Source organism: Euleptes europaea, chromosome 17 (assembly GCF_029931775.1).
Source record: "Euleptes europaea isolate rEulEur1 chromosome 17, rEulEur1.hap1, whole genome shotgun sequence".
Taxonomy (NCBI): Eukaryota; Metazoa; Chordata; class Lepidosauria; order Squamata; family Sphaerodactylidae; genus Euleptes; species Euleptes europaea.
In genome coordinates, this window is record NC_079328.1 from 25,938,139 (window position 1) to 25,954,447 (window position 16,309).

At 46.8% G+C, this 16,309-nt stretch overlaps 1 protein-coding gene across 1 annotated transcript; it reads left to right on the forward strand.

The window, feature by feature from the left end:
* Positions 1-615: 615 nt before the first annotated feature.
* Positions 616-15,021, forward strand: LOC130488986 (C-factor-like). Its single transcript, XM_056862688.1, has 6 exons — positions 616-775; positions 5,184-5,235; positions 10,022-10,209; positions 12,081-12,239; positions 13,632-13,742; positions 14,904-15,021. Exons 1-6 carry the CDS (start codon positions 632-634, stop codon positions 15,015-15,017), a joined length of 768 nt encoding a protein of 255 aa, XP_056718666.1. The 5' UTR covers positions 616-631; the 3' UTR covers positions 15,018-15,021.
* Positions 15,022-16,309: the final 1,288 nt, after the last annotated feature.

Genomic DNA, 16,309 nt, shown 5'->3' on the forward strand with positions numbered 1-16,309 from the left:
ATGCATTGCATCTTTTGAAGAACTGATGAAGAACAGAGCCCTTGTGCTCCGAAACGATCGTATTCTCCTTGACTGTTCATCTTGCAGCATCTGTTTTGAGAAAAGACTAAGAAAATTATTTCAAAGGACTTGTTTGATACTTACCAGATGGAATTCAAATGAGCTGCGGAAATTTTGTACATCCACTGTTGTACTGAATGTATGTGTTGTTGGTGGTTTCATTACCTCTACTCAAGGGGCTGGACATGTCTCTCCCTGGCTGCAGGCCTAGGGTTCTTCTGATCATGGGTGGGGGGAAAAAGAGGGAATCTTCATCTGGCAGCTTGTGATGGCTCTCAGCAACCCTGTCAATGCATCCAGTGTGCTGTGCCGCAGGGCTTTCTGAACCACCGATTGCAAAGGCCTGCTTGTTTATCCAAAGCAGATTTCCTCCATGAGTCACATCACTGCGCACAGCATGAACTCCCATCTCTTGTATTAACAAACACAAGGAGCCAACCCCTATCCCCTCCCCACGGTAGAGCTCAGAAAAGAGGCGGGGACTGGAAAGAAGGGAAAAACTCCCCGACCAAACCCAAAAGAACACAAGAGAGGAATCAGACAGCCTAGGGAAGATCGCATCTGATTTAGCATGGCCGGGGGAACTGTTGAGAGAGTCCTGGTGACCGGAGCCAATCGGGGCATCGGTCTGGAACTGGTGAAACAGTTCTTAGGATCACCGGATCCCCCGAAAACTGTCTTTGCCACGTGCCGTGATCCTCAGAATGGAGCACAGGTGAGAGCCAGGAATTTCTGAGCAAACAGTCCTTCTCGGAAGGGCTGGTGTTAGACTGCAGGAAAACAGAGCTAGTGTGCAGAAAAAAGAAGAAAAGCCTTTATGGGCTTTATATCTTTACGGGCTAAAATATCAGCCCAAAGACAAAGGCATTATTTTGGCCCTTAGGGTTCCAATTTACCAGGATGGAAGTTGTCCTGCGCAAACCTCAGTGAAAATCTGGCCTCAAGGGAGGAAAGAATTGGCCACAGAGCAGAAGTGTTATAATTCTGTGGGAAATTGGGACAGAGAAAGGGTTGGGGCTGGAACGGTGTCAGCATGGCCTGTAGTGGGGCAGATGCTGAGGCCAAGGGCTTTTGGTGGGGCCAATGTAGGGTTGCCAACCTCCAGGTACTAGCTGGAGATCTCCTGCTGTTACAACTGATCTCCAGCCAATAGAGATCAGTTCCCCTGGATTAAATGGCTGCTGTGGCAATTGGACTCTATGGCATTGAAGTCCCTCCCCTCCCCAAACCCTGCCCTCCTCAGGCCCCACCCCCAAAATCTCCTGCCAGCGGCAAAGAGGGACCTGGCAACCCCAGGCCAGTGCCACCAAATCCACCCCTCCCATCCACATGGCTTGCCTACTGCTAGGGTTGTCAGCTCCAGGTTGGGAAATACCTGGAGATTTTGAAGGTGCAGCCTGAGGAGGGTGGGGTTTGGGGAGGGGAGGGACTTTAATGGTGTATAATGCTACAGATTCTACCTTCCAATGCGGCCATTTTCTCCAGGTGAACTGATTTCTGTCGCCTGGAGATCAGTTGTTTTAGCAGATCTCAAGCTACCACCTGGAGGTTGGCACCCTACCTATTGCCTACCCTTCTCCATCTGCTCACAGCTAAACATGCCGCTGGACATTGTTGGGTAGAGTATGCAGTTGGTGTATGGCAGCAAGGCTCCTAGTAGCTACGGTGGAAGCAGCTCCAACCCAGTGCCTAGGGTTTCCAGGTCCCTCTTCACCACTGGCGGGAGGTTTTGGGGGCGGAGTTTGAAGAGGGCAGGGTTTGCGGAGGGGAGTGGCTGTTTTCTCCAGGTGAACTCATCTCTGTCGGCTGGAGATCAGTTGTAATAGCAGGAGATCTCCAGCTAGTACCTGGAGGTTGGCAACCCTACCAGTGCCCTCTGGCAAAGGCCATGCAGGTGGTGGGAAGGCTTGCAGGCAAGGGAAGGGCACACAGGCATCGTGGGAGGGTTGGGTGTGTGTGGAAAGGGAGAAGTGACTAGGAGGGTCTTGTGGGAGGGAGAAAGGGGACACCCAAAACCTGGCCCTGTGGAGAGGAACCTGTCATGTGGATGCACCCACTGCAAACGCCTCTGCCTCCACAGCAGCATCAGATGTCCCGTCGCTGTATAAAGCAGCCTTGGAGACGTGGTCAACCGCTTGGTGGGTGTACCCCTTGCAGAATCTGCCCATGACAAAACAGTTTGAATCTACAGTATGCACAGTATGTGTGTGGGTAAAGTGCCGTCCAGTCACAGCCGACTTATAGCGACCCCTGATGGGGTTTTCCAGGCAAGTGAATAAGCAGAGGTGGTTTGCCATTGCCTTCTTCTGCAGTCTTTCTTGGAGGTCTCCCTTCCAAGTACTGACCCAGCTTAGCCTCCGAGATCTGAGGAGATCGGGCTATACTATACCATTCCACACCCCAAATCCGTAGAATTTCTGGGGGCACATCCTTGATAAGTATTTGCAGAGCTCTGTTTATGCTGCATTTTTCTGCAGGAGCACGGAATTGAGTTTCTTGTCTAATCCTGGCTTTAATTTTTTCAAATCAAGTTGCTGGTCCTTATGGCTTGAAAGTGTATAGGCAATTCCTGCAGAAATTTCAGAATCTGGGGGGGAGGGAGGCATGTCAAATAGGACTTTTGGTGGCTAGACGTGGGCCTTCTCCTTCTCCAAAATAAATGCAGATTAAATAACTCAAACATGGATAATTAGTATACATTTTAATACATTAAAGGAGCCCCGTGGTGCAGAGAGGTAAAGCTGCAGTACTGCAGTCCAAGCTCTGCTCATGACCTGAGTTCGATCACAACGGAAGTCGGTTTCAGGTAGCCAGCTCAAGGTTGATTCAGCCTTCCATCCTTCCGAGGTCAGTAAAATGAGTACCCAGCTTGCTGGGGGTAAAGGGAAGATGACTGGGGAAGGCGCTGGCAAACCACCCCATAAACACAGTCTGCCTAGAAACCTCGGGATGTGACGTCACCCCATGGGTCAGGAATGACTCGGTGCTTGCACAGGGGACCTTTACCTTTACCTTTTACTATTAATACATTAAAAATTGGTATTCTTTCTTTCGATACAAGTCCTGATGACCCCTTATTTGCATACTACAACATCAACCCCTGACCTGGATGGCCCAGGCTAGCCTGATATCATCATATCACAGAAGGGTCGGCCATGGTTTGTACTTGGATGGGAGACCACCAAGGAAGTCCAGGGTTGCTACATAGAGGCAGACAATGGAAAACCACCTCTGTTCCCCTCTTGCCTTGAAAACCCCATCAGGGGTTGCCATAAGTTGGCTGTGACTTGACAGCACTTTTCACACACAAGTCCCTTTGAATTCCATGGGATTTACTCGAGGTATACCTGCTTAGATTTGTACTGCCAATTTCTTTTCATGCATCATGAAAAGCCTAGGCAAAAATATTTTTACCTGGCCTCCAAGGCTACTCCAGCACAGAGATGTGTCAACTGGAGCAAGATTTGGGGCGGGGGGGGGGGGGGAAGCATCCAAATTATCATTTACTCTCCATTTTCCCCTGCTTTGCTGTAATTTTTCCCAAATCTGGTTTGGTACGATCTTTTGGGAAAGATGGCAGTCAAAGCACCCTTGCGTGCTGTGTGGAGGGAATGGTTGCATTTTTACAGATCTCACCCACATGAGCACCACTGTTCTTACCCAACCTCCCATGGCTGTCATTCCTCCCCCACCACAGATAACAGTGCCACCAAGGGGCTTTTAAAAAATAAACATCACTATGTCAATTACTGATTTTATGCTGTAGCAATAGGTCAATTACCAAATGTACAAGATTCCCTAAGGGCTCCACTCCAGAGCAATATGTCAATTACAATTTTTTTTAAAACCCTCTGGTGGTGTGTAGCGAGGAGAAACAAGGGCCATTTATGCATGGGAGGTTTTGCCTTCTATTTGCCACTCTCTAGATGCACATTTTCCCCATCCGAATTCTCAAAACTGAAAAATAAGCCCCCATGCAGAGTTTTGAGAATTCATATAGGGAAAATGTGCATCTAGACAGCAGCAAATCCAAGGCACAACCTCCCATGCATAAGTGGCCTATGACCATGGGACAGGGGCTGGAAATTGTGGGCCAAATGACCCTGAGGATGCTCTGTCACTGCTGTGAAATCCTCTGCATTTACAGCAACAGTGGAAGAAACACAAAAAATGGTTGCCCTGTGAATGCAGCCTCAAGGAAGGCTGCAGATGGACAGATGAGGGGAGGGAGTTCCACAGGCAGGGTGACACAACAGAAAAGGCCCTGTCCCATACTAGCCACCCATCTAATCTCAGGAGATGAGAGCACAAAGGCTAAGGCCTGAGATGAGGATCGTGAGGCAGCAGGTCTTCCTTCAGATGTCCTGGTCGTAACCAGCACTTTGGATTGCACCCTGAAAGAAACTGGTAATCAGTGACATACTTGGAACACCAGGGAGATGCTCCCTCTGCTCAACCCAGGTAGCAAGCGAGCAACTGTGTTCTGGACCAGTTGGAATTTCTGAATGGACTCCATTTACTACATTTTGTAATGTAGTACAGTCTCCGGGCCCTGACCTGGATGGCCCAGGCTAGCCTGATCTCAGAAGCTAAGCAGGGTCAGCCCTGGTTAGTATTTGGATGGGAGACCACCAAGGAATACCAGAGTTGCTGTGCGGAGGAAGGAACTGGCAAACCACCTCTGTTAGTCTCTTGCCATGAAAACCCCAAAAAGGAGTTGCCATAAGTCGGCTGCGACTTGACGGCACTTTACACACACACACACACACACACACAATAACTCCGGACTTGGAGGTTGGTGGTGGAAAGCGCTGTCAAGTCACAGCTGGCTTATGGTGACCACACAGGGTTTTCAAAGCAAGAGAGGAACAGAGGGGGTTAGCCATGGCCTGCCCCTGCGTAGCAACCCTGGACTTCCTTGGTGGTCTCCCATACAAGCACTAACTAGGCCTGACCCTGCTTAGCTTCCAAGATCTGACAAGGTAGCACTACACTAAACCATCCAGATCAGGGCCACCAGGATGTTACCAAGGCATAAATAACAGGTCTGGTTCTCCCAGGAAGGGCCAAAGAAGGCCCACCAGTTTCTTGTGGTGTAACATAACATCCTTTTCTGATTCCAGGAGCTGAAAAAGCTGGCTTGCAAACATCCCAATCTAGTGATACTGAAACTTGGTATGTCCACTGCATTCTTCCTCATCTTTTTCTTTCCATTATCATTTCTTTTTCCGTGTTGTTAATGAGGGAGAAGCTAGGGATACAGACCTCTGGGGGCTGAGTTCACTCTGAAGACCTTGGGAGCCAGGCAAGGGTCCACCAAAAGATACTAGCCATATTTATTTATTTATTTACTTACTTCATTTATATGCTGCCAAAGCGACTTATACCATTTTCCTCTCCTCCATTTCATCCGCACAACAAACCTGTGAGGTAGGCTAGGCTGAAAGAGTGGCCCAAGGTCACCCAGCAAGTGTCCATGGCAGAGTGGAGATTTGAACCTGAGTCTCCCAGTTCCTAGTCCAATACTCTAACCACAACGCCGCACCCATCCTAACCAAGAATTGTGTGTTTTCTCTTCTGAACAAGATCAGGCCCCAAAGAAATCTTTCTGGAAGGTCTTTGGCAGCTCTCTGGGCTCAAGCCTGGCACCAAACACTGAAAGAAATACTATGCCAACCAATTCACCAGGGTGTTTCTTTAGCAATCCTCTGTAATTGTTTTGCTCTGTAGAAACCTGCATGCCTTCTGGCTTCATTCATGGCAGAAAAGACTGGCATTCATTTGCTAAGTGCATCAATCATCACTTGATACTTGTCCTCCATTCAAACTTTTCATTCCTATTAGCTTTGTTCTTTAGAAAAATGGATTGTTCCTTAAACCCATCTGTAGAAGACGAAAAGTTCATGGCAAGCTTTACCAAGTCAAGGCCTGTTTAGACATTATTCAATAACTGGGACTGTAGCTCAAAAAACCTTTCTTCCTGCCTTTAAAAAAATATTATTTATCTATTTTTGTAATTTTGTACTCTGTTTTTCCCCGAGAGGGCCCAAAGCAGCTCACAGAACCACATAATTGAAATAAACAGCAATATAAACAAGCAAAATACAATTAATTTTTAAAAACCCTCACAATATCAAACCCTACGTAGTTTTTAAATCTGGTGGCCAGCTCACGTAAAAGTGAAAGGCTGTGAGCTGTGGCTTAAAGGCCAAGGGCAAATAGCCCTTTGGCTCTTGCCCTTTAGCTGATGCCAAAAACTCACACCTCTGGCTTTATATCTGGAAGACAGAAAGAAGATAGAAACACAGCTGAGATGGTGTGCAGCTGGCCAGAAGTTCCCCGACAATAGTATTTTTCAAAGTGCTGGATACAAGTTATTTCCCACAGAGGGTAAAATTCAAAAGTGTAGCCTCCGTTGGAAATAACTTGTATCCAGCACTTTGAAAAATACTATTAAGATGTGCAATATAAGAGGAACTTTCTTGAAGGACTGATGAAGAATTAGTATGCAAAGAATTTGAAATGGCCGTATCCTCCATGAAGTTTTTCCTCCCTGAATATTGATATTCTCCTACTTACCTGCAATGAGAAGAGTGCAGAAGAATGATGTTTGTACTCTTTGAGACATGTCATATATGAACTGTTCCCTTTCTTCTATCACCATTGAGGTGGTTTTGTATGTCTGTTTCATGTTGTAATTGTGTGTTGTATACATTTTGTAGTTGACTTATAACATTGATGTATAAAGTTAGACACAGTAGCATATAAAGATAGTCTTGCACTTTAAACTTTATTTCGCTCCTGTACTGATTTCCTATTCTCCCCGATACTAGTACAGTGGTGTCGATTTTCTCCCCCAGTACTTGGAGGTTGGCAACCCTATGCCAGAGATTTACCTTCTGCATCCCAAGCAGATGCTCTTCCATTGAGCCACAGCCCCTCCCGACCCAGGAAGCTGTTAGGCCGTTGAGCCATGTCACCCTGTATTTTTTAGGTTGACCTGACAACCCTCCAAGGCCCCCTTGGCTGAGAAAGCCCTTCTCCGGCCTTTTTACCCGAGACCCGAATGGCTCAGGCACGCATCTCCAAGAGGATTATAAACTTTGTGCAAATAACAGAACCGCCCAGATTAACTGTACAATTTCTAGACAAAAGGAACAAAGAGGGTTCCCAAGAGTGTCCCTGCCCTGGCATGCCTTCTGTCAGTCTGTCTTCAATGTTTTAGTTTTTCATATATTGCGTGCTGCGCCCCCCCTTGCCCACACACACACAGCATGTCGCTTGGAGTTCTATTAGCTTTGCTTGTTACGTTCTGCCTGCAGCTGAGATTCAATTCCTCCACCCATAAGAAATGCTTTGGGTTTTGTTTGATTTAAAAAAAAAAAAACTGTGCCAACTTACATAATTGCCCTATACAGAGTCAGAGCCTCCGCCCTTCTGGTTTACTTCAGTGAAAGCCAGTGCGGTGTAGTGATTAGAAGTTCTATTAGCTTTGCTTGTTACGTTCTGCCTGCAGCTGAGATTCAATTCCTCCACCCATAAGAAATGCTTTGGGTTTTGTTTGATTTAAAAAAAAAAAAAACTGTGCCAACTTACATAATTGCCCTATACAGAGTCAGAGCCTCCGCCCTTCTGGTTTACTTCAGTGAAAGCCAGTGCGGTGTAGTGATTAGAAGTTCTATTAGCTTTGCTTGTTACGTTCTGCCTGCAGCTGAGATTCAATTCCTCCACCCATAAGAAATGCTTCGGGTTTTTTTTTTTAAACTGTGCCAACTTACATAATTGCCCTATACAGGGTCAGAGCCTCCACCCTTCTGGTTTATTTCAGTGAAAGCCAGTGCGGTGTAGTGATTAGAAGGCCAGGCTGGGATCTGGGAGACCCAGGCTCGAATCCCCATTCTGCCATGAAAGCTTGGCGGGGTGACCTTGGCATTAGGGCTGCCAACCTCCAGGTAGTAGCTGGAAATCTTTTGCTATTACAACTGATCTCCAGCCGATCTGTCCACCGGGAGAAAATGGCCACTTTGGCAATTGGAAGTCCCTCCCCTCCCCAAATCCCACCCTCCTCAGGCTCTGCCCCAAAAACCTCCCACTGGTGGCAAAGAGGGACCTGGCAACCCTACCTAGCCTGGTCATACCCTCTCCTACCTCACAGAGAATAAAATGGAGGAAAAGAGGGGGTTACCGCACTTGTATTCCCAGCGATGTATTAAGAGTTTGAAAATGTTATAAAAAATACTGTTTGCACTCTCTATGTATTCCCACTGATGTATTAAGAGTTTGAAAACATTATAAAAAATATTGTTCGCACTTTGTTTGGCCCCTTTAGCTGTGAAGACGTCTTCCAACCATTTACAAGCCGTGGTATCCAAAAACCCTTTTAAAGCGATGTTTTTTACAACATTTTCAAACTCTTAATACATCGCTGGGAATACAAAGTGCGGTAACCCCCTCTTGACTAAAGCCACTTTGGATCCTCATTGGGAAGAAAGGCGGGATACAAATGAGGTAAATAAATAAATACTCTGATTGGCAGCAGTTCTCCAGGGTTCTTTCCAACCCTGCAAGGACCCAAAGCTGGGAGATGCCAGGAATTGAAACTGGGGCTTTCTATATGTTCATAGCACAGGCTCTATCACTAAGCCACAGTCTCTCCCCTAAAGCAAGCCACACTTGTTGCAAAAACAAAGCATCATTCCTACAGAGTTGTTGGCTCCCCATAAGTTTGCAGATGATAGAAATTTTCAGAGATTCCGAAAATGAGGTTTAATGGGGTCAAGGGGTACGCAGTTCTATGTTTCTTTAAATAAGCCTCCAAAAGCTACTGGCTCTGTCCCAGCCTGGATGCTGCGGTCATGTGGCTGAGGGAAAACTAGGTACCCTGAGAACTTCATGGCAAACATCACTCACAGTGCCACCATCATTTGTTTGGACTCACTTGATTACGTCAGAGGTGAGCTGTTTGCTCAGATTGCCTCAACGCTTCTTGGCAAAGTTTGTCTCAAGCACAGAACTGTGCTGAGCAGCGTTGCGCTTGCGCAGTACCCCACGGTTGTGGCAACTTGTGGTTGCATTAACTCAGTTTAAGAACTAAATCATCTCCTTTGTTGGAGAAGAGGCATTCCCTGGGGTCACAGTCACGCAAGTAATTCAACTGACTGACATATAATATACTGAATCACTTGCCATTTGTCTTCCCTTTGTGCTTTCACAGTCAAATGCATCCTTTAAACAATCAACATTGAATAGAATGTATTGCTCGCTGTTTGCATCTGCACAGGCAGCAGCATGCATTCAAGGAGGGATTGCGAGAGTAGTCGAATTAACAAACAGATATCAAGACACTTAAGTAGGAAGTCTCAGCTCAGAAAACCTGAAAGTGCTTTTTGTTTTTCATTTACTATGCGCTCTTTTAAAAAATCAGAGGCAGCAGTAAATGGGTAGGTGAAAGGGGAGAGAAAGTCTACTCATGCAAGAAAGCACAGTAATCATGCAGGCAGACACATCCACATTCATTTCAGTGCATCTGGACAGCTAACAGTGTCAATGTGCAGGTTGGTAAGATCTGCCCCAGCCTGGTTGTGGTCTTCCTCAGTGGTGGCTCCCATCCTTTGGAATAGCTTTCCCTGTTGGCCTTCCAAGAGTTTCATATAAGGCAGAGCTTTTTAGGCAGGCCTTTTGTCAGGGACGGGGATACCATGATAGGCTACTTGGCTCTTCTGCAATATTTACAATGACCCGTTTTGATCAATGTCTTTATAGTCCCTTATTTCATATACAATGTATTTGTGAAAGCTACTTCTGTGCTTCCATTGAAGGAAAAACTGCAGGATACACATCTTTCAATAAGTAAATATCAAACGGGGAGAGATTATGCCAGACCACCCAAAGACATACCAAAGAACTCTAGGAATGGATCTAAGCAATTTTCCTGACTAATTCCTTGACATCCTCATTCTAGAGGTCACCGATGAAGAATCCATCAAGGCTACTGCAAAGGAAGTCGAGGCCCACTTGGCCGGAAAGGGGCTCAACCTTTTGATAAACAACGCTGGCGTCATGCCCCCGAGCACTCTGGAGTCACTGACCCAAGAAGACATGCTGAGTGTGTACAAAATCAACCTTATTGGGCCAATGATGATAACCAAGGTAGAGCTTTGCATCATGCTATGTTCTCGGGTGAAAGAGCCAGTGTGATGTAGTGGTTATGGTGTCGGACTAAAATCTGGGAAACCTAGGTTTAAATCCTTACTCTGCCATGGAAATTTGCTGGGTGACCTTGGGCCAGTCGCACACACTCAGCCTCGACCCCTGGCAAGTATTTGGATGGGAGACCTCCGAGGAATGCCAGGGGTGTGATGCGGAGGCAGGCGATGGCAAAGCACCTCTGAATGCCTCTTGCCTTGAAAACCCTACAAGGTCGCCATAAGTCAGCTGTGACTCGACAGCAAAACAAACACACACACACACACACACAACACAACACAACGGACATATTCCTATAGCAGTGAATAGAGGTGATCTCTCAATTACCACTTTTAACCATTTGGTAATTGACATATCTGGATAGCTTAACGTCAATAATTGACATAACATGATAGTTTAATGCTATAGTGATGTGTCAATTAACAGTTTTTCTAAAAAAGCCCTAAAGCTGCCCTGGAGGAATGGGGTGGGGGATGGCAGCCTTAGAAAACTGAGGCAAGGAAAATGGTGCTGATGTGGGCAGGACCTGGAAAAAAAAGTTCACCTTCCTGCTCACACAGCTTGCAAAGATGGTTTGACTGCAATCTTTCATGGAAAGTGGAGGATTAGGAGAAAACAAGAATTTGGGTGGGAGACCTCCAAGGAATGCCAGGGGTGTGACGCAGAGGCAGGCAAGGGCAAACCACCTCTGAACATCTCTTGCCTAGAAAACCCTACAGGGTCACTATAAGTCATCTGTGACTTGACGGCAAAAAAAAAAAAAAAAAGTTCTCGAGAGCACCTTTTCCTAGGAAGAGACTACAGGGTGAATGTATGTGTAAAGTGCCCTCAAGTCGCAGCCGACTTATGGCGACCCCTTTTTGGGGTTTTCATGGCAAGAGACTAACAGAGGTGGTTTGCCAGTGCCTTCCTCTGCACCAGCAACCCTGGTCTTCCTTGGTGGTCTCCCATCCAAATACTAACCAGGGCTGACCCTGCTTAGCTTCTGAGATCTGACGAGATCAGGCTAGCCTGGGCCATCCAGGTCAGGGCGCAGGGTGAATACCCCAGTAAAAAAAAAATGTAGCTGAAGGATCCTGTCCTTCAGCTACAATGCAGATCTGGCTTCCTTGTATCAGCTTAAACAATAGGCATACATGTAACACCTAATTCTGAACCAGGTTCCTGGAGTATGGATCAAAAAACCCATATAATGGAGCCAGGGACAGAAGGGGCAATTCTGCAAACCTGAGAGGATGCCAAGGCTTGCAGAAAAACTGCAAAATACCTTTAAAACTTTAAGCGGGTTAACCCCACTCAGCCCGAATGGAAAATGGCAGCTGAGATCTCAGGAAACCTTGAGAGATCACAGATGGCGGTTTGGGATTGCTTAGCAATTCCATCCTGAAGAAGGGAGAGAAAATGGTGGTGGTGGGATGGGAAAAGGGAGAGAAGATGGCAATGGGGGAAGGAAGGGTTTCCTTCCCCTGCAGGTCTTGCGGGTCTCTGCTTGTATCAGCAAACCAGGTGCTGGTTCAGTTGTCCTGCTCACCTCTAAGTGGGCTGTGTGTGTGTAAAGTGCCATCAATTCACAGCCGACTTATGGTAACCCAGTAGAGTTTTCAAGGCAAGAGATTAACCTAGGTGGTTTGCCATCGCCTGTCTCTGCATAGCAACCCTGGTATTCCTTGGTGGTCTCCTATCCAAGCACCAACCAGGCTAAGTGGGCTGCACATTCATTTTAATGTCTATTCACTATATTAAAACGAAGTCACATTCCACAAAAGAGGAAATGACAGTTCCAGAAAGTGGCTCTGTTTGTTTTTTCTCTGCAGGCATTCCTGCCCTTGATGAAGACAGCTGCCAAACAGTGCAAGGAGAAAGAGTTGAGCTGCAGTAAGGCAGCTATTATAAACACTTCCACAATCGGCAGCTCCATGGGGACCCCGCCCAGCATGAAAGTCTTTCCTGTCATCTCTTACCGCTGCGCAAAGGTAACTCGGCAAGCAGTAAATCTCCTGCCTCCTCGCTTTCTAGCAGATAAGTGGAAAGCCACTAGGACATCCGAAAACCCACTGGGCACATACAGTGACATTTTAAAGAAACTCCATTTCATAAAAATTTCAGCCCGGGGGCTGTTTGCAGGCCGGTTGCTCTTTGCTTGGTAGAATGCATAGAGAGCCAGGGTAATGTTAAAGTGTCAGACTAGGATCAGAGAGACACGAGTTCGAATCCCCGCTCTGCCATGGAAGCTTGCTGGGTGACCTTCGGCCAGACACATGAACTCAGCCGAACCTACTGCACAGGGTTGTTGTGAGGATAAAATTGAGCAAAAGAGAGCAATGTAAGCAGCTTTGGGTCCCCTTTGGGGGAGAAAGGAGAAATATAAATGAAATAAAGAAAGTGGCTCTACAACGTTTTCCTTTTAGGAAAATGTCACATGTGCATTAGTAAACAACGTATTCAGAGTACAGCCACTTAAGACCTGCAGCTTTCATAGAAATGAAAAAATGCAACTACAGGGAAGTATTTTTAAGTGCTCTGGAGAGATAGAGCTCCTCTGGATAACCTGGAGAATATCTACCTCACCACAGAGAGATAGATTTGCAATTATTAATCCATTTCTTCTACCTCATCAGACAGGCTCTGGTTGTCTGGCTACCGAGTGTCTGTGTATTGTGAAGCAATTTCTTCTGCCACTGCATTTTCATTTTTTTAAAATTTTGTGGGACATTTTCTACCCCAAGATAAATTTTGTACGAATATCGCCCAGAGTACAGTAATATGAAAGATTGTTCAGAATTCAGTAGCAAAGTTAAATAACAACATTAGGTTACTTTCTAAAGGTAAAGGTCCCCTGTGCAAGCACTGGGTCATTCCTGATCCATGGGGTGACGTCACATCCCGACGTTTACTAGGCAGACTTTGTTTATGGGGTGGTTTGCCAGGGCCTTCCCCAGTCATCTTCCCTTTACCCCCAGCAAGCTGGGTACTCATTTTACCAACCTCGGAAGGATGGAAGGCTGAGTCAACCTTGAGCCAGCTACCTGAAACCAACTTCCGTTGGGATTGAATTCAGGTCGTGAGCAGAGCTTGGACTGCAGTACTGCAGTTTACCACTCTGCACCACGGGGCTTCAGGGTACTTTCTAGATAGGTTTTTTGTTTTTTTTTTGCCCATGCCCTCCACCCTCCAGCATACCCTGAGCTGCGTGCAAACATTTCTGGCAACAGGCCTGTGTGTAATGCAAGTTAGCCTGACATCCCGGGACTAAGGAGATACTTCCACCCTGCCCTAGCCAAACCACCCTCCCCACGTAAGAGAACCTTGCAGCTGTTGTGCATCAGTGTGTGATGAGTAACCACTATTCTTCTGGTTGTCTCCAGGCTGCGCTGAACATGCTTACTCGGTGCCAGGCATTAGAATACAAGAAGGACGGGATCCTGTGCGCCGCAATCCATCCAGGCTGGGTGAAAACTGATATGGGGACAGACAAGGTACCACCTTTGAAAGCTTGGCCATTAGACCATGAGGTCCCCAGTTCTGTTGAGCCATGAACACCTGAACATGCCTTATACTGAATCAGACCCTTGGTCCCTCAAAGTCAGTATTTCCTACTCAGACCTGCAGCGGCTCTCAGGCAGAGGTCTTTCACATCACCTACTTGCCTAGTCCCTTTAACTGGAGATGCCGGGGATTGAGCCTGGGACCTGCATGCCAAGCAGATGCTCTACCACTGAGCCACAGCCCCACTCCCAGACCAGCAGCGGCTCTCCAGGGTCTCAGGCAGAGGTCTTTCACATCACCTACTTGCTTAGTCCCTTTAATTGGAGATGCCGGGATTGAACCTGGGACCTTCTGCATGCCAAGCAGATGCTCTACCACTGAACCATAACCCCTCCCCAGTAAGAGGAGGTAAGAGCCTTAGGGCCCTTTTGCAATGTTGCAATCAAGGAGCAGGAACCATCACAAAATGGCCACCATGGGGGCCAACCATAAAACATCAGGAGGTGCAAGCTAAGCTTTCTCCTATGAGAAGCAGCTTTTTCCAAGTTGGGTGTTCCCTACAGACACAAGGGTGATGCTTCCTGAGCTCTTCCAAAGAGCCTCCTGTTTCAAGGAGATAGGGCAACGCCAGCATTGGCTCTTTGCTTTGACGAAGAGCTGCTTTACCAAAACAACAAATGTGCACCATGGCACCCGTGGGTACCATACAGGGGGATGACCAGGGACTAACATGTGTCAAGTAGCTAGAGGGAGGACAAAGAAAACAGGGACTGCTGACCTCAGACTAGAAACTTGGCAGCATATTTTGAACCAACATATGAAACTATCTTCTTTACCTCTCCACGATCCTGCTCAAGTAGACAGGAAAGAGATGACATCTTCACCAGCATTTTCCTCATTCCCGAGACTGGGGCTTCTCTTCTGTACTCACCATGGGTCTCCTTAACTTCCTTAAATGTCTTGGGTCTCCTTAACCTCCTTAAATGTCTTGCTCCCTGGTTCCTACCAACACAAAGTGTTTCCCAATATGAGTCCCTGTAACCTCGTACCTCTGCAGCTGCCCCTCAGCAATAATTGTTATTGCGTCCGACTTCCAAATGCCCTGGCAGAAACTCAAACTTGGTTTTTTTGCGTTGTTTAAAAAAATGCAGGCGGAGATAACGGCGGAAGAAAGTGTTCGTGGGATCCGCAAAGTGATCTCTGGCCTCTCTGAAGAACACAGTGGGCGATTTCTGAATTGGCAGGGGGATTATGTCGCTTGGTAAAAGGAAATCGTGAGGAAACACAACAGAGGAACAGGTGTAATGAATGCAGAAAATGCTGCTTGAAAAACAACAGTTGGGTCTCCCTTTTGCCTGCTTGTAAAATTTTGAGAATCTAGGGTAAATCCTACAATAAAATCAAATTTAATAAAATAAACTTGTGTCCAAGTACCCCCACCACCCTCAGCTACAAAGCAACTGGGGAAGCATCAAGCCTGTATCTTCCTGGTTCCAGCAGGGACTCTTTTGTGTCTCAATATGGCCCTCCTGCACTCTAGAAAACCAGTTATATAGGCTTCACAGCCTGCATTGGTCTTCCACCAGGCAGCTGAATCCCTTGGCCAGGGGAGGGGGAACAGCATGGCCTAAAACACTCTACCAGCAAGGCTGTAGGGACGGGAAGCATGACATCAGTGCTTTCAGTCCTGGTAAGAAAAGTCTTCTCTGGTTTCATCATGGGCCCCCAATAAGTGGGTCACCTTTCAACAGGAATTCCCCACAGAATATTTGAAGAACCTTAGACAGCACGTTACTGTAGAAATCAGATTGCAAGATGGATTTCAGAGGTCATTTATGCAGGGGAAGTTTGTGTTTGGTTTGCTGCAGTTTTCTGTTCCAAATTCTCAAACATCATATGCATGAGGGCTTCTTCCCCACTCCGAAATTCCAGGAGTACCTTGTGATTAATTAGGCATCCTCAGTGAATAGTGGGGCTTCTGAGTCCCTTCCCCTGAAAACGCAGCCTTTTTGCGTTTTACTTGGAGGGGGCAGGCCAGCTCTTAAAGGGACTGTGTGTGCTTTTGCTGGGTATTCCTCCCCACCTTTCTTCAACAGCTCCCTGGTGGGAACTGCCTTCCAACCTTTGCAGCCTCTCTTCAGTGTCTTCCTGCACATTTCATGAAGGTTTAACCTCCTCTTTTGTGCTTTACTTTGAGGGAAGGGGTTGGATGGGAGGGACAGACACGAGGGAGGGAGAACCCAAAATGGGCATGGGGAGAGAAACCCGAAGTTAGAGCTATGCATGGAAACGGCGGGGATTTGTGTTGCTCTTGCCTTGAATTTGTTATATTACAGGCTCCTAAAACTGCGGGGGAAGGACGAGGCCAGAGCAAAGTCACAGCTGACGGTGGGTAAAATCATGAGCAATGCAAAGGAAGACTCCAAGCATTCCCGCAAGGATTGCGAGCTAAATACCCCTGCATAAATGGCCTTTCACACATGCTGAATAATGCACTTTCAATCCACTTTGCGGCTGGATTTTACTGTGAAACGGCAAAATCCACGTGCAATCAATC